Here is a 23,682-nt window from a genome sequence, read left to right as displayed (position 1 = left end):
TCCCACAAAAATGCACTGCTTTTCATTCGAATTGTAGAGAGTAGAAATTAAAGTCACTATTTTTCTGTTGTTGTTCAACAGTTTGATGAGCCTTCAATTTGATACATTCCGGAGCGTTTTATGTTGTATACAAAAATTAAATTACCATTAGGTTCGTTTTATACAACCAAACGGACACAGAGCCCTAGCTCTTGGGTTTAATTAAGTTTGAACACAGTGAAAGGTAATTAGATCCTTTCGTAATAAGGAGTCGCAAATAAGGACTTCCTTCAAGGACAATTAAAAGAACAAGCTGACATTGAAGGCTATCTTGTGCTTGCCTCAGAAGAGGATTGTAAAGAATGACTTCAAGAAAAGAGCAAAACACATAAAGGAAACAACAAGAAAAGAAAAATCAAGCAAACAAAATTTCAATCAAGATAAACTACAGACAGTTTGCCCCAGAAGATGATAAATTAACTCATATGTCGTTAACGGAAATTTAATTGAATAGAACGAAACGAGGCAGACAGAAAGGTTAATTTGCTTGACAAAAATCTGTTTTCAGATATTTCATCTTTCTTACAAAAGTGGATCACAACAATATTTGTTAAGTACAGCCTCTGTTTTATTCCATATAAGGTGCAACACGTTGCAGTTTCCTTTTTGGTCAAACAAATAATAGCTTTTTATTTTATGATTCTAGAATATCACGGTACCATGAGATCTTAATGTCTGGACAAATTCGTATTCAACAAGGTGAAAAATATCAGCTCGCTCGGATAGAAAAACGCAAAAGAGATACCACAGACGGTAGTAAACCAAATAGGAGCGAGGATGGAGAAGATTAAAAAGGACTGTAAATGACCACAAAATATTCGTTCGTTCCGATAGAGAAACTTGAAAGCGACAAAAAATAAACCGTGTAGGAACAAGGATGGGGAAAATTATAAAATATTTCAAGGGAAAACAAAATGTTAGCTCGTTAAGACGCAAAAATCCAAGAGAGAAAACAGTAGGGCAAGTAGGAACAAGCATGGACAAGGATTGAAAAGATCCAAATGGATTCCAGATTACATGCAGAGTAACCGGAACCATAAGTCGTGGCTTCATTAAACTCACAATTCCAACATTTTTATACCGGTCCGACTGACTGAAATTTAATAAAAATGCCCAAAATTCCAACTGTTTTGCACTTGGCAGACCTTTAGAGTCCCACAGAGATTCTTTCAACGTGGAGGGGGCGTGCAATGAATCGTGTATCGATTACATATCATCAGACAGACTATCATCAAGGTTTTGAAGTCAGCGTTTAACACAAACCGCCGGCACGTCAGAAACACCGACCCCTGCTCTCGTCGGAAGCGCTTAGGGTGATCAGCTTGCCTATGAAATATTTCCAGATGTCTTTTTCCTGAACGATTATTCTTAATATTCAGGCAAAAAATTTTGGTGCAATTTGCTCCATTGTGTTGCGATCGATAGACTTATACGGACTTGCATTTCGTTATGATCAATTCTAACAATTGCTTCACTTTACCGCGACGAGTTTCAAATGGTCAGCCTACACTGAGTAATTTGTTAATGAAGACTACTGTCTTGTAGGAATTTATTGGTGATATTTACTTTCACATAAACTAGTGAGGTTATAGCGACTCAGACTATACAGGGAGAGTTAATCATTTAAAGGAGAAACTGACAATCATATTTTTTTTTTTAAAGTATTCAACTACCAACGAGATTACGAGTCGAAGCCAAGGCTTTTACATGTCAAACAATCTGCACAGTTTTATGACATTGTGAATTTTTGTATTTAGCTCCTCAATGGGTCCTGAAATATCGGCCCTTCCGTCTTGAGTGAATTTACATTGCAGTGACGATTTAATTTTATAGGGTGTTCATTAAACATATCCATCTCTCTTGGCGTTAAGTTTACAACAATTTTTAAGATTTGGGTTTGACGTTGTTTAATAATATTTACTATGGAGTTGTGCTCAAGTTACTGATATATTTTTCGCGAATCTTGGAATACTGTAGCTCCACAATCGCAAAAGGTCAATTGAATCATTCGCTACTTGCATCCCTTAAAACTGGATAAATAATTGTAAAGTAACTCAGTTTTCCTTTTAAAATATAGCACTGCAACAGATAAGTGCATCAACATAGATCACATAGACCACTCGGTCTCGGAATCTAATTAAAACGAGCAAGCCGGGCACTTGACACCTTCTGTATTGGTAGTAGTTCCCCTAAACGAGTAACAAGAAATCTACAAACTGATACATTAAGCTTAGCCACAATACTGAAATTCTCTATATTTTAAAATAGTGAGGCTATACGGATTCAGAAAATAAGGAAAGAACGACAAAGGTTATATTATATTGCCTTTGTTCCTCTCAGTCTTTTGCAACCTATTCCAATCGACTTCCGCTGTATTTTAAATTTGTCATTTTAAATCAGCATTCGTGTTCTTTTCATTACGAGTTACAATTCAAAATATATGTGATAGAGGTTTACAGACTGTACATAGATAAAAAATACAATTTTCTTTACCATTACCGCAATTTTTGTTTTTTTGTATTCAATGGATTGCCATGCCGCGTTACCTTTTAATATTACCTCCATCCGAACGACAAATTAACGGTTCAAAAAGAATTCTTAATTTTACCTATGTTAGCTCCCTTGTTTCTGACTAAATAACATGATCTTCGCCCTTTTCCTTTTAAATCTCTGGCTTTCCTTGAAGTTATCGAGCTTGTGTCTCCAAATCCGTGGATAAAATCCAACAGAACACAGTTCCCTTTGGTGCACATCGCAATTTGGATTCACAAGTTCTTTCTTTAAAGTATTTTTTATTTGATCCATAAACCATCATGTCGTTGTTTCTTCCTCTTCATCCTCAACAGAATAATTCCCCCTTTTTTGTAAAGGCTGCCCTTTTATCCTCTTCCATTTCATTCGCCGATTTTGAAACCAAACTTTTATCTGTCTTTCGGTCAAGTCCAAACTCACTGCAATTTCGTACCTCCTCAATCTTGTTAGATAATTGTTACGAAGGAATTCATTCTCCAGTTCTTGAAGCTGATGTTTTGTGAAAGCTGTCCTCTCTTTTCTTTTCTTAGTGTCCGTACTTGACCCCGTTTGTTCCTCAGAACTGGGAAAATCTGTTTTAGAAATACAAAAAGGAAGACCAAATATAATTCAAGGGGATACTGCTGAGCAGCGCGCCAGGGAGTCTCGCAAATCAACTTCTTTCTCTTTCTCAAAATAAATTAACTCAGATGTTAAACTCATTTAAACAAAAAATCTCCACTGCGGCTTTTTAATGGTCTTTCCAGTCGAGGTTTTGTTTTGGATACTTATAGTTCAAAATACAGACTCTGTAGGAATGCTTGTGCGCATCGGAGTTGTTTGGGATCTTCACGCAGTGAAGCTAAGAGCCATTATGTTTAGTTAGTAGTCATGCAAAGAGTCAGGAAGAGGGAGCAGCAATGCATTGGTCTGTTTAGAGTTAAAAGGAAGCCGCCATGATACGCGGCAGAGCAAGAGTCATTGATGAAGTTCGAAGGCCGAACTCCGAGCGCTAAGAGTAAGTATTGATTTACCGTAGTCATTTTCATATAAACTGTTGCTCGGAACACTTGCGTTTTAAAATTTGGTGTTAATAACAGTTGCGCGTCATTCCATGTTTTCATTTGCGTGCTGAATCAGTTGTGCTGCCATGTTTTATGCTCTATATATGCGTTACACGGTATTTGATTTGTGTTTCACACGCGAGCGCCTTCTGTTGTGCCAAAATGGCAGCTATTGATTCAAGGCTACACTACAGATCCTAGAGATTTTGTTTGTAGGGCACGTTCATTATTCATCGCGGTAGTCTTCAGGAAGATGAACTGCAACTCAGTCTGATGAATTCTCGAGTTCGGAAGAAAAACGCTGGTCGTTCAGGCATCTCTTTCTCAAAGGAATTCTTTGTGAGCATAAATTGATAAACTGATTTAACGTCTTCACCACAGAAAAACAGTTATCAAAAATCATGGAGAGATAAGAAGATAAAACACAGTAAAAGGTAACGCGACTCCATCAGATCCATTTAGGTAACTTCGTCTTTGTTTTCTTATTTTCTTCAGTCTAAACTTTCCTCAACAAAGACAATACGCACAACAATAACAAACAATGAACGTTTCTTTTAGCCTCGGGGCTTTCAAAATCGTATTTGCTTGGAAGGTTGGACTTCTTTAAATCTATTGCAGGAATTCAATAAAGAAGTTAACTCTAATCTCGCAGGAAGAAATCTCCCTACAATCAATTGCCGCTTCGTAAAAAATAAAAAATCAGCCACGTAAATGGCGTTACTTTTTCAGCGCCGAAATATGCGGGTGCGCCATTTTGATGACTTTCAGATGGCTTGAACTTACCGTAAGAAAACATTATGCAATTTGGATACAAAGAATGCTGATATATCATTATCAAACCTCCCTTTTTAATCAAATATAGTAATTCTTTTAGGCTTACTCAGTCTTTCAGAATTTTTTCAGAAACTCCATCACTATACAGGAAGTACCAACACTTGAATAGGTGGGGTTGTAGAGGGCTGTGTCGTCGTCAGAGATGGTTGAAGTTCGGTGCCTTTTGAAATCCTCTCATCTCAACCGCCTAAACGCTCCACTGAAATCAACATTTTTGTGGTTTTTTCGATCTCCCGTTTCTGAGATAAGGCAGAAAGCTTACTATTCTCTCTGTAATTTTGTGTCGTTTAAAGTGTTGAGCCTAATGAGTTGAAACTTTTGTTTAAAGTTTTGGGCTGCTTGGTGTGCAAAACAATGGAATTCAGCTTTATTGTTTTGGAGTCATGATCAGTTCTCTTGTACTCAAGCCACCTTTCACTTTGGTTCTTTCTTTGGTTCGCATGCACATAAGTAAGAGCTGGGGGTGTCAATTTTGCGTTCGCCCAGATGAGAATTCTTTACCACCACGTTCTATTAAGTTAATTATCTTCAAAGTAACGGTATTTCAGAAAATAAAGCGCCTAACTTTGAAATCGCGTGAGCCAACAAAGGCATTTAAATTCTCGGACTGATGCTTGTTAGGCGTCAACTGAAGGATTAGCCATTCTCATTACTAAGCTATTCGTTCTTGTCCAGGGAAACCAGACAGAAATTGATTTTAGAAATGTGGACATTTTCGAAAGCCTACATCAACTGGATCTCCCTTAGTCGAAAGGACGGTTTAGGTCAACCAAATATTCTTCAGTTTTCATAAACATTTCGCAGTTATGCATTTTGGTACAGAAGAATTAAAAACGGTCTTATCTTTAGCCAGAAATGGTAAAAAAAAATTCGATTCCAAATGACTGAGAGACTTTCTTGTTAGTAAGGCAATGAGAGAATGCCCTGCTTTGCATACAGCTTGCTTTGCGAACAAGTTTTTATTTGGAACTCGTGAAGGCCAATTCCTCGTTAAGCAGACAAAAGTTTCCCAAACATTTTCACAATGAGAGCTATTGGGAAACGGTAAAGCTGTGTTTAAGGCTCTCTTTTTAAACATAGTTGCTTTCTGTATGAATCAAAAGTGTTTACTTATCTAAGATGGATCTTCATAGGTGAGGCCAACTTGTAACACATTGAACAAATAGTCTAAGTTTCAAAATTGAACATCAAGCTTAATAGAAGTTAACTTGTTTCAGATCAATAAATATAACAATCAACTCAGCTCAAGTGCAGACTGTTGTGGATCTGTTTTTGGTCTTTCAAGAAGTAATTTACAAACAGAAATCGGTACCAGATTATTGCACAAATTCTGTCAACAATGAATTTTATGACTCTCTCATGTCGGACTGAGGTTTGAGTCTGTTTGAACTTTTTTCTTTGATACTATAATTCTGACCTCCGTAGCTCTTACTTTGTGTAATGAAGGTGATATCAAAGATGGTTCATAAACTACGAAAATTTGTAAAGCTCACACACTAGAGTTGGATGAGGGATCACGTCTCCGTACATCAAATCTCTTGAGGCTTTTAGCAGGTCCGTCAATAAGCTTGTTCTTTACATTGATGTGCGGCTTCTCTTGTGGCCAACTTCAAGTATGATTAATTGTTAAAACCACAGGTCGGAGAAATTTGTAACTAAAGCACTCGAAAGGGTGTTATTAGACCACCAAAATAGACCACAGCTTTGCAGAGTTGCATTTCTTATTGCAATGGCGAACTTAACTCTCATTACAGACAAATAAAAATTTAAGTGATCAAGAAGAGTTCAGTTTGAAATTTGAATCTTTTCCGAAAGTCGTTGGTCCTGTTTGGGTCTATGATGCTATCATAAAAAGTGTGTTTCGCCTTGTGCTAAAATAAGATTCTGTGTACTTCCTTTCCCGGCGGCTAACTGATAACCTCAAATTGTTACTACGTGCAATTAGAGAAAACATTCTTTTGTGGTGTTCGATTAAAAATTTGCGTTTTCCAAATTGAAAATGAAAACTTGCGTCACTAAGTAGGAAGTGGAAAGATTTCTTAGTACGATCCAAGGTTGGTGAATATGACGGTGTGGTCGAGCTTTACTACGTGAAACCCTTCGGGAAGTCAGGTCTTCAGTGGTTGTATTCTGCTTCTAGTCTACAACAAGATTACACATTCCTAACGTACACACATTGTAGGAATAATAGTAAAAGTATTCTGACATTTACTGTAAATTTTGAGTGTGAGTTGGTAGATGATGGGCCAACTAAGCCGCCGAAATTCCGTGATAATAGCGTAACGTTCACAAACAGCCCTCCATGTTTAGTCGGCTTTGTTGTTTTAGTTCATCAATTGAAACTGTCAAACAACATGAAGATCTAAAGGATTTTCCTTCGTTTGATCAGCTATTACCGAGTGGCGATCACTAAAGAGCAAATAAGAAGTGTTAATTATGAGATTTTGTTGATCTAAATGAGCTCGAAAAGTAATTGTTGTAATGTATGATTGGTGACAGTTTATATATTTGCGTCGAAACACGCTTCAGCATGGCTGGGAAATGTCTTTTTCTTTCTTTTTTTATTGAAAGTGGAAGCTTTGCATGGAAAGTAGCCAATGTTATGTATGAAAATAAGAGTTTGATTTCGTGGTCTTACTTCTGTGAATCCTTAAGCTATTGGCATTCTGTTTAACAGAGTATTTACTCTTTCTCCGAATCTTTCCTGTTTAAACATACCCACATGTATTTGTATCAAGTCCTGTTGAAACTATAGATAAATAAAACGACAATCTCCTTTAGAAAAGTGCAACAAAGAAAACATAAGTTTCTGTTTTCGTTTTAGTAACATATGCCATTATGGCAATACAAGGAAAACAGCAGGAAATTTTGCATGGAAACCAATTCAATCGGGGAAGTTACCTTTAACGCCGTCGTCGAAGGACTCTGATCCTCGACGATTTCTACGTCGATCAAGCGGACGCGAAGTGACTCGGAAGAAAACTGGTAAACCTTTTTCTTGAAGCATGCACGAAGGCCGATCTTCTGTCTGAGCGCGATGGTTTCCACTCAGTTGCTCGGTTAGGTGCGAAAGTGGAGGTGGAGGGTGTCGCGGCAATTCTGAGAGATCTTGCGGCTGTACCGGAACGTTGCTGTAGTTAGTAAATCGCGACTGAGAATATCCATAAGGAAAGTGAACTGCTCCTGCATAATTCTGCGGAGGGTAGGAATACGAACTAGGCTGAACATCGTACGCTCTTGGATACATTTGCGTGGAATACAAAATAGAAAACGGTTGGGTTTCACGTCGCGGTACAGGCTTTTCCTATCAAAGGTAATTAGCAGGGTTTTCTCTCGCTGAGACTTGGCCGGTCAGGGAATGCGCGCTGAAATCGATCCTGACACAAATACACCGCGCAGATTGTGACTGTCAAATCATGTATAAGACAGCGTTACATGTCAACAAAGCCGTCTTTTGATTGCATTGAAAATCAACAAGGCTCTCAAGGAGGTGCTTGACTTGGAGAAAGCAAATATTGGAAAATGAACAAACTAAATAAACCTGAAAATTCTCGCTTTGGTGAGAGAGAGAGCCGAATTTGTGGTCAGGAGCTACACGCGCGGAGAAATCTTTGTTGATTGGAAATTCTGCGCTAAGGCCTCGTTATCTGATGAATACCGAGTGTACTTCATATTACCATCATACTTTGAAACTTTTTTCGTTTCTGTGCTTCTTCAATCTTCTCTCTCTTTCTTTTAGATCTTGCTCTTATATAGAATTGTCAACCGATTCTCTTCGAGTTACGTTTCTTCGTTGCGTACATAGAGTTGGAAATATTTTTCAATGTAAATTATCACGGTTTAAGGGAGCTGTCGAAGTGATTAAAAAACCACAGGTAGTATGGCCCCCAGCCGTTCTTATTCACAAAGAGAGCACCGACGTATCACTTCAAAGTTCAGAGGAAAATTTCGCAAAATGCGGAACAGATGTGAACTCATTGTCTTCTCTCTGAGCACCGACCATGCGCAAGACTTTTCCCTGCAGAGAGGCATATTTTGCTGCAAAATTTACTGCGCGATCTCGATACAGTCTTCCTGTTTACGAAAACAGCTCATAGAGAGAAGCATCCTTTTTTCCTTTACTTTTTCTATCTGGCTCATCACATCTATAAAGGAACAAGTCCAATTGTCACTGTTCTTAACTGACACTGAGATCTTTTATCGTTCATGTAAAATTCTGTTTGATGTGAAATACTTGGACCGGTAGCTTATTTTTTCTTACAATTCTTTCCATTCTTCCTGGCCTATAGTTAAGAGAGGCAAAGAGCTCCTTAGTGGAGCTCCTTACTTATCAATTATTTTCTCAGGGGGATGAAAATTCTCAGTGATTTCAAAGAATTACATTTCATTTAGATAAAATGGCATCTCACAAGGCAGGGTAGTTCTTTTTTTTTTTGAAACGTTTTCCACATCCGATTTGTTGTACCACTTTTCAGGAGATATACTGATATTAACCGCTTGACTGTTTCAAGAAGTTTCTTCCAGTTGGACCTCAATTTAAAACATGTCAATTGAGTTGAGTTGCTCACACTGGAATCCGAGACATTCTTCCATCTTTTTCGTTTTATACTGGTTTGGAAAGAGTCGCATGTCCGCGGGTTTAGCGATAGAAGGGTTTTGCAATTAAATGAAATAATTTGATCAGATACCTCGGAAGAACAGGTCAAACTTTTTTTCGTTGTTCCATTTTAGAATACCTTTGGCCATTTTGAACTATTAGCGGAGAGTCTCTTTTTCTTACCCTGGACTCAAGCCAGTCACGTCAGGTTGCAAATGAAGATTAATGATGCATAGACACTAACTGGCCTGGATTGACTAACAACATCCGGATAACAAGTCTATGGAGTCGCCGGCTGCCGCACTATTAAGCGTTCCTCCGTAAACATATATTTCCCCGCTGTGCAAATTTTTCTCTTATGTGTAAAGGATAAAATTTTTCAGGGACAGGGCAGATGGATTTCATTTCCAAATTTTCATTTATCAGAGTCTTTCTTGTAGCTATCAATGCTAGTGTAGTTTTTAAGACTGAAGTATCAATATGTAGTTGCTTAAAATCAACAGTCTTTGTGGCGCTCGAATCTCTATGTGATAAGTTCTAATTGCAGTCGTGAGTGCAGAAACTGCAGAGGTTTAGTTAAGCATGTCAACAATGCTTATCTGGTCGCTTGTTTAGAGCTGTGCTAACAGGTTGATGAGAATCCCGGAAAAAAGTTCTTGAAAATTAATTAACCTTAATACTTCATACCCTGCCCATGTCACGACATTGATTCTTGTGTTAGGTGACGAGAGCAATAATTTTGACTGAAATACTCAAGGTATGTTGTTAATAGCTTGTCACTCATCCACAGTGTGATTTTCGGGAACAATTGAATCTTTGCCTCCTCAAACTCAGTCGCACCAAAGTTAACTTTATCTCTCGCTGAGGTGAAGAAACCCGTAGAGTCCAGAGTTTTTGCAACTTCTCAGCGTTGCCAGCGAGACCTTGCTCTTCCAACTGAGTATCTGTCAGTTAACCTTTATTAGCACGCTCTTGCCCCCTCAAACATTCAACAAAATATTAGCTATTCTCTCAATAAGATATTCTGCTAGCGTGTCGGCATATTTCTTACTCACGAAGAGGTATTTCTGAAACAGCCTCAGCTTGCTGTTACGAGTTTTAACCTTGATTCAGCATGTTTGATATGAACTCCTTTCCTAACAGCTTGTAACTTTATTACGCGGTGTTTTTTAGCTTCATCAGTCATTGTCCGGCATGTTACCTAGTGTCTAAGTCTCTACACCATATATTTTCCGTTGTTCCGTTTCTCTAGGCTTCAACGCAACCTGAAACAAGTATTGGGTTTTACGAAGAAGTTCCTAAGTTTATCCCTTGCAAAGCAAACCAGTGAAGAAAAATCTGGATCGTTTACTCCTCAGAAACTCCAATTAAGTGTATCTTATTTCATCAAACTTATGCCCTTAAAATATATTTCCGAGCATTAGCAAAGGCTTCACCAAGACAAATCAAATAACCTCTTGCTTTTTTTCCTCAAACTATCCTTGATTCAGCGAAAAATGTGAACAGACAATGCAAATGAATCAACGAAAAGTAGTGCGATGACAGTTTACTTGTAATATTAAATACAATATGAGTGAATGAAGAAGACTAATCTTTTCTCTTATTCAAAATCAAATTTTCTTGCCGTGGAAACCATGCTCATCAGCTGATTTGTCTTTGATGATGGAACAATGATTTTCTGTTGATAACTGATAGTTACAGCTTCAGTGGAATACTATACGACTATGGATACGCTATAGCTATTTCTTTAGACAGAAGTTTGCCGGTTATACTATTTATGGTGTTTAATGGTCGACCCACGATTAGTAATTTTTCTTTGGCTCTAAACCTTGTAAAGTAGCCTGAAGCCTGAAGTATGTCGTAAACAAATCAGTGGCAAGTTTGAGCCAACGACTTTTTGCAACATCTCAACCTAACGTCAGAGACAGGAAAAAGAATCTAAAGATTAAATTTAGACAACAATGTTCTAAAAATACCAAACATGAGCGATTGTAATTAGGTTCCGAGTACTTCCAGTTTGTGGCTCTGATGTGATCGCCGCGGTGAGATCACAGCACACGGTACATTATTGTGTATAATCAGGAATACTATCAGCCCACCTGAGAACAGCGTTCAAAAGCGATTTGAGAGCTGCTTTGTTTTATAACAGTCATAAACACCACACGTGAAACGATACTATAAATTTCCCAAAACCGTTGCCAAAAAGGCCATAACGCTTATCTTATCGCAAGGATATTTTTGTTCAAAAAAACAATTTGTAGGTCAAACTTCCTAACCACACACATATCATATGATCTCGATTCGTTCGCTTTCGCTAATTTTGACAACTTTTAGGACGACAGCAATTTCCAAAGCCGAAGAAAATTCATATTGATACTTTGAAAATTGTTCGGTTGATCATACTTTAGAAAGAAGTTTTAGACGATGATCGCTAAGTACCGACGACAAACAAGCAACAAAGCGTTCATGTCAAATGAAGCTAAGAAACGTAAAAAACGAATCAGTGAAGATGCTAAAGCTTCGCTGAAAAATGTCGCGAGACATCAAGACTATAAGTTTTAATCTCTCACAGCCTTGAATCGGTTGCTATTTGCAGGTCCACTGTTCATTTGCAGTGGCCGTGAAGTCACTACATTGACGTTGACACTTTCAAGATACAGCTGTACAGATAAAGACTTTTTGAAGATCAGTCTTTGTGCAGAACATGTGTCTCGTGGCTGGTGGTCCAAATTACAATGATAGCCCAACAAAACCGGAGATAAAAGATAAGAAGATCAGCTTATCTGTTTCTTGTCACTGAATTTGGAGATGACACATGCAAACGGTTGGCACAACTTTGGCATGTTGTAATACTTACCGTTCTTACTCCACAGCAATCATGTTTGTTATTGCGCGATCCATGTCTTTCAAATTAGTTCTCCATCCTTTGCCACATACAAAAACTGTCTCAACGATATCTCGACTTGCATGTACTTGTAGCTCAGACTCTGTTAAATGCGTAAAAGTCTCAGAACGGTGGCGCCATCATTTTTACGACGATACAACTCTTAAGGATGAACATTTCTTTTAATCATTGGTTTCGTGTTATTTCATATCATCTTTAACTCTTTTAATAAGATCCCATTTTGCAAGCTTGAGGTGTTCTTTTTGCATGAGAACAAACCGCAAAGTGAAAGACATTTTCAAATAGTAGTAAGAGTCATTACCGTCTGTCTACTTTTCAATCTGTCATTATTCAACCGATTTGACGACTGAAATGTGGCCTGACTTCTCAGGTCTTAAAACGGTCGTAAACGGCGGTTTTACGATAATTCTCACCATTCATAGGAAAGGTGGACTGTGTAAAGTTATTTAGTTTTTTGCATGGTCAACAATTCGTTAGAGTACTTTGCCCTTCTCTCCTTTCAAGAAACCCAGTTTCTAGCAGAGGTCAGTTTAAATCTGGAATACTGATTTCTTCTTACAATTCAAGCTTAGTGAAAAAAGGAATGCTGTTTTGAACATGGGCGAAGAAACGGGTCAGGAACCTTGAGGCACTGGGTGAAAGTAACAAGACTCCGTCAATAACTGATTTTGTCTGTGGATAGAAAAGGCGTTAGATTTGTACATGGACAATTAAATCAAATCCGATGATCAGTGATAAAATAAATTGAAACCTTCAATGCTCAGGCTGTGAGAGAGAAAATAAAATTCTGTTTCACGAGGGGAATTTTTTTTCATGGGACATTGAGGGAGCTTTGAAATATCACAAAATTTCAAACCGAAATTAAATTTAAAGATGGAAACAGCTTAGTTTTGAAGCCTATATATTCGCCTTTCATGCCGTGTCTTCAATGTGTCACATAGTAAACTACGACAGTATGCATGTCACATCTCGTTGGCATTACCCATGTCTTCGTTTCGTTTCGTTTTTGTTTAGCTAGAGAAGAACATGGGAAGAAAAAAGTGAGACCAAGAGTCTATCAATATCATTTTAAACATTTATTCGTGTTATTCTAACTTTACATCACACTGTTTTTGTTTTATGTATACATATATCTACGCTTGCGGTAACGCATTATATCATGGTAAATATTTTTTCAAAGCATTCTTGTAAATAATTTGTATAAACAATAAATAGCTGAACACAGACATTCTTGATGTGTGATCTCTCCAAATTATGTGCATTTCTATACATAACTAAAATAAACTCTTACACCGGAATGATCTCTCTGAATAAAATGATTATATCAAAGAAGATGTACAGTATTTCACTTTGAACAAACAAATGAAAAGAACGTTCTAAATTTAAACGTCAAAAATCTATTGAGCATGAGTTCCTAGCATTTGCCAAGCTGAGTTGTTTATGTTAGCATTTAGCGTTTGTTAGCCCAATGTAATTCCTGTTAATTGGAGAATAAATCTGGTGAAATTGCACAAGTGTTATACCTTATGAGCTTAACACTTCCTGAAGGAAATTATAGGACATCGAAGTTCGGGTTTGATTCGATGTTTTGGGAGATTTGATACAGTGCTGTTGAATGTAAATTAAATGTAAAAGACAATGGTTGAGGAAAAACCATTTAACAAGTGAGTGCATGGTGCGGTGCTGGTTTTAAATTAAAATCAGTCAATCCTATTTCAATCAATTAGGTAATTCAATATATATTAAAAAAAATTGTTATTTTAACCATCATCTGAAGGAGGAAGAATTGATCAAAACTTTGAAAAATGCAATTTCGTACATTTACTTAATAATATAGAACATGAACTCAAAGAAAGATTCCTTCATAACATTTGGTAACAAAAGGCAAATAATTTCTTGATCAATAGACCTTACAGTGTTTTAAGTTTGCACCAATAACTTTATGACGAAAAATTAGAATCTTTCGTACCACTGTTCAATAAATTGCCAGATCCATTTGATCCGCATAAGCAGTTTTCTTGGGGGGTATTCCTCCTCGTACTCTTTTCCATTTCATTCTTCTGTTCTGGAACCATACTTTCACTTGTCTCTCTGTTAAGTCCAAACTGACAGCCACTTCGTATCGACGCAGTCTGGTCAAATAGTTGTTTCGGCCAAACTCTTTTTCAAGTTCGTGTAGCTGATATTTTGTGAATACTGTTCTTTCCTTCCTTGCCTTGTTTTTGGAACCTTCTATTTTATTATATGAAATAAAAGAAAGAAAGATATTTTTAAAACCAAACACACTGTCTGAAGACATCTTACGTAATTCAGGAGAAAGCTTCAGAGCTTATCTTTCACGAAGTACTGTTTTCACCCAGTTGAAAAAGGCAATTCTATTAATTTTTACGCGACATCCACATTGTCGTTTGTTTTATATTTTGGATGAAAATTTTTGGTTTCAGCCTAAATCGTGATCTACGCCTGGTAGCTCTACTTGGAAATATTGCTTTTTCAAGAACCTTCGACCTGTTATACAATTTTATTATCGTGTAGATTTAAAAGGAGCAGAGGTCTAAGGAATATTTTGCTTTGCCTTTTGCGTAGGTATGCCGTATTTGAAGTTTTTTTCCTCTGTAATGCTTTGCACTATCACACAATTCTTCAAAATATTACACAAGCTGAAATGCAGAATTGAAAGTAAATCAGTGATACACACCTATGAATCCACTTAAATGATTAAGGTTTGAACTCAATGTGATCATTCTTTTCGTGCGACATTGCAGATATTTGAAAATATCGACCATCGGTAGAAATAGGAAGTTCCCACAGTTTAATCTTTAATAGATCTAAAGATTCTGTTTAGACCTGTATTTCGTGCAGTTTATTTAAAAAGAGCCGACATTTTCGCCTGCGGGGTTTCTTTTTGTTTCTCTGATATTCCAATCCTGTAGGCCTTAGTTTCTAATTATTCAATTTGTTAACTAGTGGGATTACAAATGTAACACGTCATATCCTAATTTCTCACCTTCTCGCTGCAAAGAATTAGATAAAAAAGGCATTTTTTAAGTTCTATTTCGAGTCCCGACATGTAGTCAAGAAGTCTGGTTTAGGATAGATCGCAGCCTTCTTTCCGTCAACGCAAAGGCAAACCCGATCAGAAAAAACTCGGTGTCCAGTACAGGTGATACTTTTCAGGCGTTATCAGGGTATAGAACTTGAAAAGAGAAAGTATTGTGAAAATATTGAAGGACGTCCTGTTTCATCACGTTTGATAGTCAAAGTTCATGACGCCCGCTAGCGGTGTCATAATTTTCAGCCCGCACAGTTGCAATTTCCTCAAGTAAACAGCTTCAAGAGACGAAATATCTGCAGCACATTGAAATGCGAACTCGCTAGAGCTGGTTTGTAGTAAAATCTGGTCCTTTAATTTGTTCCCGAACTGGACGAAATTAAAAATAAGTTATCTTTGGTGTATGGAGTGGATCAACCTTGTGTACTTGTCACTTGTTTAATGGTGGTCAGGTGATTCTTTAGAATTTTTTTTTGTCACTCTCAAGAAGTCCACACAACGTTGCCAAAAAAAAAAAAGAAACTAGATGGATTTTCAAACGGTTTGCCATATTACAGCAGATTAGGGTTTAAAGACACGTACAGTAGAAGAGAATCAAATCATTTCGCAGGATCAAAGCATAGTTCTGTCAGACTTTTGCACACCCTGCTGATTGAGTCGCGGGATTAAGGCGGGCTGATTTATCCTATTTTCTTCCATTTCTTTTTGGTATAGGGAAAAACCAACACGAACAAAAGGCTTTAAAGGCTAGTTACATTTCATTGTTTGAAGTAATAATGCATTCCTGGAAAACGCGACTGCTTTCGGTAAAAGAGTGCGCATTTTATTGATTTTATACTCGAGCTTACCTTTGCTGTCAGTTAATGGTGATTCCTTAATTCAGTTCTTTTAAGAGATATAATGTCTAATTTTCTAATGCAGCGTAATTTTGTCCCATGTTTGCTCTGGCCTTGGCAACGAGCAACACTTTCAATGATACAGGACCTTGATCATGTGGCACGAAATTTCAGACAGCACTGTAGACCCAAAGTTCTCTGAGACGGAGTGCTAGCAGTATTAAAAACTCATTTCCTAGTTCAGAATATTCAATCAATAGTTCACAAGGTCGAGTTATAAAAACAATTAAATCGTAAAGCCGTTTTCAATCGGTCATTACATATTAAGGCAAGAGAAAGAACTTTTCATCATCGATGGAACACACACGGAAGCTTGTCTTACCTTCATCGCTGTCCTCAAGCATTTTATCCATGCTTTGTTTCTTTAGCGGCTCATCGCTGCAGTTGATGGTGTTTACGTTTGGTGGTGGAGTGGGTGGAAAATGGTGCAGCGTTTTAGTGCAGAAATCTGAACGCAAGGGCGTGTTGTTGGCCATTCTCACGCTCTCCAATCTTGAGACGTTCGAAACTCGCTCACAAGGCTGGTAGCTTGGTACAGCAGCAGTTGTGTGTATTGGGCCTGGAGAATGGAACCCATAGCCTGGAAACCGGTGTGCATACGATGAATTCATATCAGGCCCGTTATAGGCATAAGGATTTGGACAAGCCGGCGGCTGATAGTTGAAGTTTGTGGAGTAAAACTCATACATATTTATGATGGCTCTGGACGATACGATTTACGTCTGGTTTGTCGGGCGGCAGTTCTTAAATAACCCACCCTTTGTGGGAATCTGTCATCACATGGAAAGCTACACTGTGCGACTTCCAGTCGCTTTCTTTGAAGTTTGCAACCAATATACCGAGGTGTCTATCAAAACGCGGCTGTTTGCCGTCGGAAGAGCCCAAAGCGTTGCTAACGTTTAGCAGATAGGAGGGAGTGAGGGATCCTGAAATATCGGAAATTACTACAACCGCCGCCATTTTGCGTTCACCGTGTTTAGATCATGTCTCACTTCTCAAGGACGCTCTTGAGAATCTCACTTTGTGTGTTTTAGCTAATTACTTTCGAATCAAGCTCAATTGTTTTATTTTCAGCTGTTCTACAAATATTGAAGACTGTTTATGTAAAAGGCAATCCATTAGCAGTGTTTATTTACTTAGTAAACCTTTTTTTTCCTAGCGCGGTAAATTCCCACGCAGACACCTTTTTTACAGCCATTAACACTGAAATTCTCGTTTCTCCCGTCACAGTATCGTTCACAAGCTCGACGAAACGGGACATTTTCAGACGTGCGAAACTTTGATACCTCCTTGCAACACTTTGACCCGCGAGAAACAAAGCCCAGGAACGGCAAAACAGTTTGACACAGTTGTATGCACTCAAAACTACAAAGAAACCGCCGAAACCCTGCACAGCTTCCCATCATATGGAAATATTTATCCGCGGGACAAGTAAAGGACAGAGAGGAGCTGCACGTCACGTACTAACGTTTAAGTGACAAGAAAAATACTCTCCTTTCTCTTTGCAAAAACACAAGTCCAATTAGGAATTACAGCAATAAGCGACGTGACTACGTGTACGAAATAGAGACAACTTTAGTTTTATTTCAAGAGGGATATCTTATGACCGGACATCGTCTGAAATAGTACTCTTGAAAACACTTGATATGACTGTTAATGGCATTATAAAAACCTTGAAGACAGTTTCGAATTATGCCGACGTCTGTATGTGTGTACGGTTCGAAATAAATTGAATTCACTTTAGTCCTGGATGGAAATTTGAAAGCGGAGGTGTTCAACACTCATCCAGAAACAAATCTAGAAACAGTGGCCATTCACCAGAATTGTCCCAAATGCGAGAGGGTAGCGAACCCACACAGTGAGTAGCGTTTCCGTTTTTGTCACGCGTTCGTTTCGCAGATTTTTGTCGCCAAAATTTCCTGTTTATCGCCGGCTCCTTTTATTTCTAATCACAATTGAGATAAATCTGCCACTGATGAAAGGTGATAGAAAGGAACACAAGCTGTCCCGGTCCTGGAAAATGTCTTGAACCGCGAAAATCGTTCAACCCTTGTGTTGATTAATTTCGGTCATTGGTTTCTACTTGTTTTGAGTGCCTAACTGACATACACTAACCCGGCATCTGCAATTAACTTTAAGAGGTCTTTTAACATATAGAAATATAAAATGGACCAGATCGTGTCACTGGATTTGAGAATTGCTGGTTATAAATGTCTTACGTGATTCTTTAGAAGGAGTTTTCCATTCTTTGTGGATAATATCCTTTATTCTCGTAACTCTTCACATTCCCAACAAGCTTCAAGAACGGTTGACCAAAAAACGAAGAGGGACAGGTTTGACTGGGCGGGAGGGGGAGGGGGAGGGATAGTCGCGTTTATAGCCTTGATAGGTTGTGGTCTGAAAACGGGTAAAGATTTTGACCAGTCAATAACTAGATCTTGACTAGTCAATAACTAGATTTTGAATAGTCAATAACTTTACTAGTCAACCAAAAGAACCATGGGGGCATACAAACGCATTCAGTTGTCAACTCCAAACTTATGGTGATGGAGAGAGAAGGGACTAAAGTGTAGTGTTCAAGCTGAGTTTTACCAATTCTTGACCTCAACACACAGTCACTCTTAATAACCGTACAACAAAGCGTTATGTATTCGAAAAATCAATTACTTTACAAGACAGGTCTAAAACGCGCTTGAGTTTCATGGGCCAAGTCTGAAAACGGCCGAGAAAATGCTATGGTTCGACATAATTTGTACAACTTGGCGGCATACCTCTACCAAGAATTCTGAGTTGTATTCTTACCCCTCCCCCCTCTCTCGCCTCCCCTTCCACCTCCCCACCCCCTTCCGTGGAGTTATTTTTCAATAAAAGACCGCCTAGTCCATGTGGCTGAGGTGATAAACCCCTTTTATTTACGCGAAAGTTTTGATGACACATTGACTTCGGTAATCTGTCGCACTTTCATGACTTCTAAAGGAAGCATCACCCACGACTTAATGTGTGACCGGCAGCTTAACACTGTTAAGTCCGGGATTTTGTTCAGAGCTTCCGCTGGAAAATACTTATTGATTGGGCTCGCGGCAAATTGCAAAAGAAAACCATCGAAACACCGGTGAAGACAACTGAGACAGACGGAACAAGGAAGTAACCGTCCGCGGTTGAAAAACAGGCTGGCGCGAGTGTCGGGGCGACGCCCTTTTGCCACACCATCTAAATTACTCCGTGGTATAAATCTTTTGTGAAAGACTGCTTCATTTCGTAAGAATAAGGAGGAAACGTAAATCATGAAATAGAACTCAAGATCGTAATTCAGTGGTATTGTTTCTCTATCTTATCTCAAAGTATAACATGATATAAATGGGATGGAGTTTTTTCCGAACCTTACAAGTTAAAACTAGTTTGCCTCTTTCGTGACCGTAAGATTTACTTGCAATTCAAACAGCATTTTCCAATGCTAATCGAATCAAGAGGGACTTAAGCTCAGTATTTCAGAGTAGACTCCACCGCGTGGCTGACAGAACACCGTAGTGAAGATTGGTCAGAATCGCAGTTCATTTAAAATTTTATATAAATGTCAAAGTTTTGGTGTTTTTCGAATTCATATTTTTAGCAATGTATGTCAGAAATAGAACATTTTTTATTCTGGTTTGACAGATTCTCTAAATAGGATAATTGTGTTGTCGAAAATCGTAAATAATCAACAACCGCTTCGCCTTTATTCACATATCTAAAACAAATAAAAAACTTTAGGATCACTTTAGTCTAAAATAACGAAGGTGCTACGATGTGCTGTTTTTTTTTATGCCTTGATCAGCCGTTGATCCAAATCAGCCCACTGTTTTGGTTGGATCAAATCGTGGTAAAACATTCCAGTTTTCTAATTTCTAATTTTCATGGCAGTCGAAAATTCTCGACGCCACGCTCTATATGGAGACATTTCCGACCTTACGTTGTACGTAGACATCTTAAAGGAGTTAAAAACTCTTTCATGCTTTTTCTCAAACTTTAAGAACCCAATTTAGTGAAGTGTGACGTTGCAGCTTCCCAACCTATGAAAGGGTCTAACGTATTTCCTTATTAGTCTGCTGATCGAAGTGTAGCTTTTAGCAAACAGTCAAGTGTTATGGTCTTCCGAAGTTGAAAATAGAATAAATGTTTAGCACATCGTTCAAATTCCTTGAAGGACTCTGTATGAGATAATCTTTCTCAAATTTACATTGGAAACTGTTCACCTTGTTATGCCGCAGATGTACGCAGCAATGTATAGGAATTCGAATTATGTTATCTGCTGCTGCCAGAGAACCCAGGGGTAACATTTTTCCTTGCAAAGTTAACTTTAGTTTTATAATCAGTCGATGTCGATAAACTACATCGTATTGACAATCCTTTACTTGTATCTTAGACACGCAAATGAGGTGAAGCGACCATACGAGCACGTAGGCACGTGCTTACCTCCGGAAATCAAGGTAAAGTATGTTTTTATAAATTTTCAATCAGCGGAAAGGGTCGTCAGTGATAAAATCGACTGGTTTGAAAGGTTTATAAAAGATGGAATTGCAAACATAACTTAGGGTATGTAGTGTTACACTCCTTGCAAACCATTTATTTTCCCTTATCAACGACGGGACAAAGAAAGAAATCTCAGAATTTTCTGTTTATCCTTAGCTCGAGGCAAGACGAAAATATAGCCCGCTTTATCTCATTAACGACGCCAAAATTTACCATCTTTCTGAGCTTGATATCTGTGTTAAAATCACTCAAGGCCATGCCTGTCTGCCTTGTGGACGCGATGTCAAAGCACAACGTTTAAAATTTAAGAGATCAGCACGTTCAAATTGCGTAGGGTACCACGTGCTATCCTTGAAAAGTCTTGATAGATTAATTTTCAATACGCATGAACCAATAACTAATGGTGGTTTAACTCATCATATAGAGCATCGGAGTACGGAATCCGAAGGTCTGAGGTTCGATTGTTCAAATTATTCAAATCTTTTTTCTTCTGTGCCGTGCTCTCCAAAAGTAGAAGGGCACATCTATCTTCATTTCATAACCAAGCTCTGAAATTACCTTCTCTTTTGCTCTATTTATTCACAAGTCTTTAACTTGTTTGGTCACGAGGAGGAATCAAAACACGTGTTGCCTAACAAAGAGATTATCGATTCCTCCAAACCGCTAATCTCCGAGAATTTCACACTTTTGCCAAAAGTCAGAGGTCCCATTGATAACTTTATTTGTCTCAACACTTTCGTGACTTGTGGTTTCCACTGTGTATAGAACAACCTTTTTGCGTCTGACCTGACGGTATGTCAAACTTTTCGTGCGGCGTTTTCCGATCATTTTAGTAAGGTTATTAATGAGCTTTTATTGTGTCTTTTTGTGATATGTATTGTTTGCTACCGATGGCTAACCCCGATTATCACCCTTATTGACAAAAGTCATTTTATCCCCTTTTCCTGTATGCGCTCCTAAATACATTTATCGTACGCAATTGTTCAGTTTCAAAACAGCCCGTCGAAGAGGAACTGGCCAAAAATACCTTGTTTCTGAACGTTTAACTGCGTATTTAATTTCACATGATAACGACAGTACCTCGCCCATATTCAGTTCATTGAATATCTTCTTGGTATGTTTATTCACATCAAGAACTAAGTTGAAGTCGCGTACCGAGAGTAAAAATTAAGGCGGCTCGATTGTCGCCAGCTTCAAACGATGATTTCGAAAAGGATAACCAGTAGACTGCCGTATGCCTAGTGTAAGACAAACATTGATTCCCTTGTGTCCACTCTTCAAAGAGGTGTAGTCTTGACTGGTTTGCCACCCTGTCAGTCAGAACGATATACAACCTGGTTTTCCTTCTCCATTTAGGTCCCTAATTGTTTATAGTTTTGCGAGAAACTTCGGATGACCCTTCTGTTAATGTGATTTAAAAAGCACATTTACTGATTTGACTTTCTTTTGGCGTAGCTGGTGAGCTTAGAGATCTTCAAGTAAATCTTTGGGGTTAAAACCAATCTTGCTCTATTTGTGGCGAGCAATGAGTATAATATGCGAACGGTTTTTCGTCACTGGATTGATCAGAAACGCTGTAGTCTTTGAATTTGGTACGTGATCAACAACTTTCAGCAACGGAAATATGATTTCAGTTCTATCAACAATAGTTTCACCAGCCAAGGGAGTATGGTCAGGACTGCCCTGGAGGATGAAAGTGTTCTTGCGTGCGTGCGTGTTTATCATTACTTTTTTTTTTGTTGACGTGCTTATGAAGCCAGGTTCACTCCTCGAGCAAAAAAGAAAGCATAGCGTGGAAAAAACTTAGAAAAAAATAGCCATTTGTTCATTTGGTATTAGTCAGAAATGGCAAGTCAAACTGGTCGATTTATTAAGAGAATTATTTCATTAATAATAAGTGCTGTTTTCCCAGATCGAGCAATTCCTAAATTGTATCCACCATTCTCATGCTCATGTTTTTTTTAAAAGCCTAGAGAGACCTCTGAAGCTGAAAACCTGTGTTAACATTGACAGTTTTGACCGGTTTTGACAGCTGGTTCTTAAAAGATGTTATTATTTTTAGTACATCGGCTAGACTGGAAAGTTCTCTTAGGGCTGATGCATCCATTGCCTCACTCGGCTGTCTCTGGGAGTTCTGCCATACCATACAAACAGCGTCGTCTTCGAAAATACATTGAGTGATGAGGTAAATACATATTTCGATACATGTACTTAGTTATGTTTGTTTTGGTGCAACCTCCATCTGATTGCGCTGAAGATGATGTGACAACAGTTGGATACCTGTCCAATGGGGAACAGATCTCTTTGGCAGCACAACTAATTCTTCGTAAAATTGAAGATTCTTGATGGGCTTGCAATAGGTTACTTCGCCGGAAAATTGATATCTTTGAAACACCATCTGGCCCTCTGATTCGAGAGGTCATTGAGTTATAATTATGCTATCATTCTCATTTCCAAAAATATGGAGCAAACGATTTAGCTTATCGCTGCTAGATCTTGAAATAGCAATATGGATTTAGTCCGTTTCTCTAATGTGAAGAAAACTGGGATATAGACAGTGTGTTTTTTATAACGTGTTTATTTACCCCCCCGAAAGCTTCAACATTGTAGTTGGTATATCTCTTTGTATTACTATTGGATGCAATTGTTATTTTTTCTTTTTGCTTAAGCGTGTAAGAGCCACATCATAGAATGCAATCTTTAATTGTAATTAGACATCCTGGTGTTTGTTGTTGTTACTCTTGTGATGAGGATAAATAAATACATATTTTTTAAAAAAGACCTTACTGAATTTAGTAAAGTGGACAAGACTGCATTTGAAAATGTATCTATCAAATAAGATGGAAAATTGTTTCTCACACTGTACAGGTAAGCAATTATGGAAGAGGTAGGAGTGGCAACATCAAATAACTTTTCATAGGTGTCTCGATCTTTCATTAAAAAATCGCGGTCATGATATTTCCTGTACGCGGATTGAAAATTGAGAATTAGTTGACATTATATGTTTGCCAAACTGATTCTCCCTTCGACATGTGTCTTTTTCTATTAACAACGAATTGATAAAAGGAACTAATCTTCCAGCTTGTTGTTTCAATGATTTCGATTGATGCAGGATGTTGCCCAAACTATAAATGGATCCGATTGTTTCACAGTCACTCATCTAATATCTTACCAGATATTTTGCAGCTCCACTGACGCATTTGCCTTCTTGAAGCGCGCGAAATCAAAGCGCGTCCTGACCCTTTTCGTTCTGCTTTTGCGAATACGTTGTTAAA

General features: G+C 38.1%; 2 protein-coding genes and 1 long non-coding RNA gene across 4 annotated transcripts; 1 reads left to right on the top strand and 2 right to left on the bottom strand.

Moving 5' to 3' along the window:
- Positions 1–1,556: 1,556 nt before the first annotated feature.
- Positions 1,557–7,856, bottom strand: LOC113681044 (uncharacterized). Its single transcript, XM_027198106.2, has 2 exons — positions 7,350–7,856; positions 1,557–3,143 (listed from the first exon to the last, which is right to left on the bottom strand). The coding sequence occupies exons 1-2, from the start codon at positions 7,693–7,695 to the stop codon at positions 2,851–2,853; spliced, it is 639 nt and encodes a 212-aa protein (XP_027053907.2). The 5' UTR covers positions 7,696–7,856; the 3' UTR covers positions 1,557–2,850.
- Positions 3,291–23,188, top strand: LOC113681065 (uncharacterized). 2 transcript variants are annotated; one of them, XR_016179646.1, is made up of 4 exons: positions 3,291–3,568; positions 17,129–17,756; positions 20,301–20,364; positions 22,470–23,188. It is a non-coding gene; the product is annotated as an uncharacterized LOC113681065 (long non-coding RNA). The 2 variants fall into 2 exon arrangements; XR_003447143.2 differs by having other exon boundaries at positions 20,301–23,188.
- LOC113681055 (homeobox protein MOX-1) lies at positions 13,012–17,144 on the bottom strand. The gene is made up of 2 exons (XM_027198118.2): positions 16,221–17,144; positions 13,012–14,182 (listed from the first exon to the last, which is right to left on the bottom strand). The coding sequence occupies exons 1-2, from the start codon at positions 16,585–16,587 to the stop codon at positions 13,926–13,928; spliced, it is 624 nt and encodes a 207-aa protein (XP_027053919.2). The 5' UTR covers positions 16,588–17,144; the 3' UTR covers positions 13,012–13,925.
- Positions 23,189–23,682: the final 494 nt, after the last annotated feature.

This window comes from Pocillopora damicornis, chromosome 9, assembly GCF_964200805.1.
Source record: "Pocillopora damicornis chromosome 9, jaPocDami1.2, whole genome shotgun sequence".
Lineage (NCBI taxonomy): Eukaryota > Metazoa > Cnidaria > Anthozoa > Scleractinia > Pocilloporidae > Pocillopora > Pocillopora damicornis.
The sequence above is the reverse complement of the archived record's forward strand: the minus strand, read 5'-3'. Positions and strand labels throughout refer to the sequence as shown.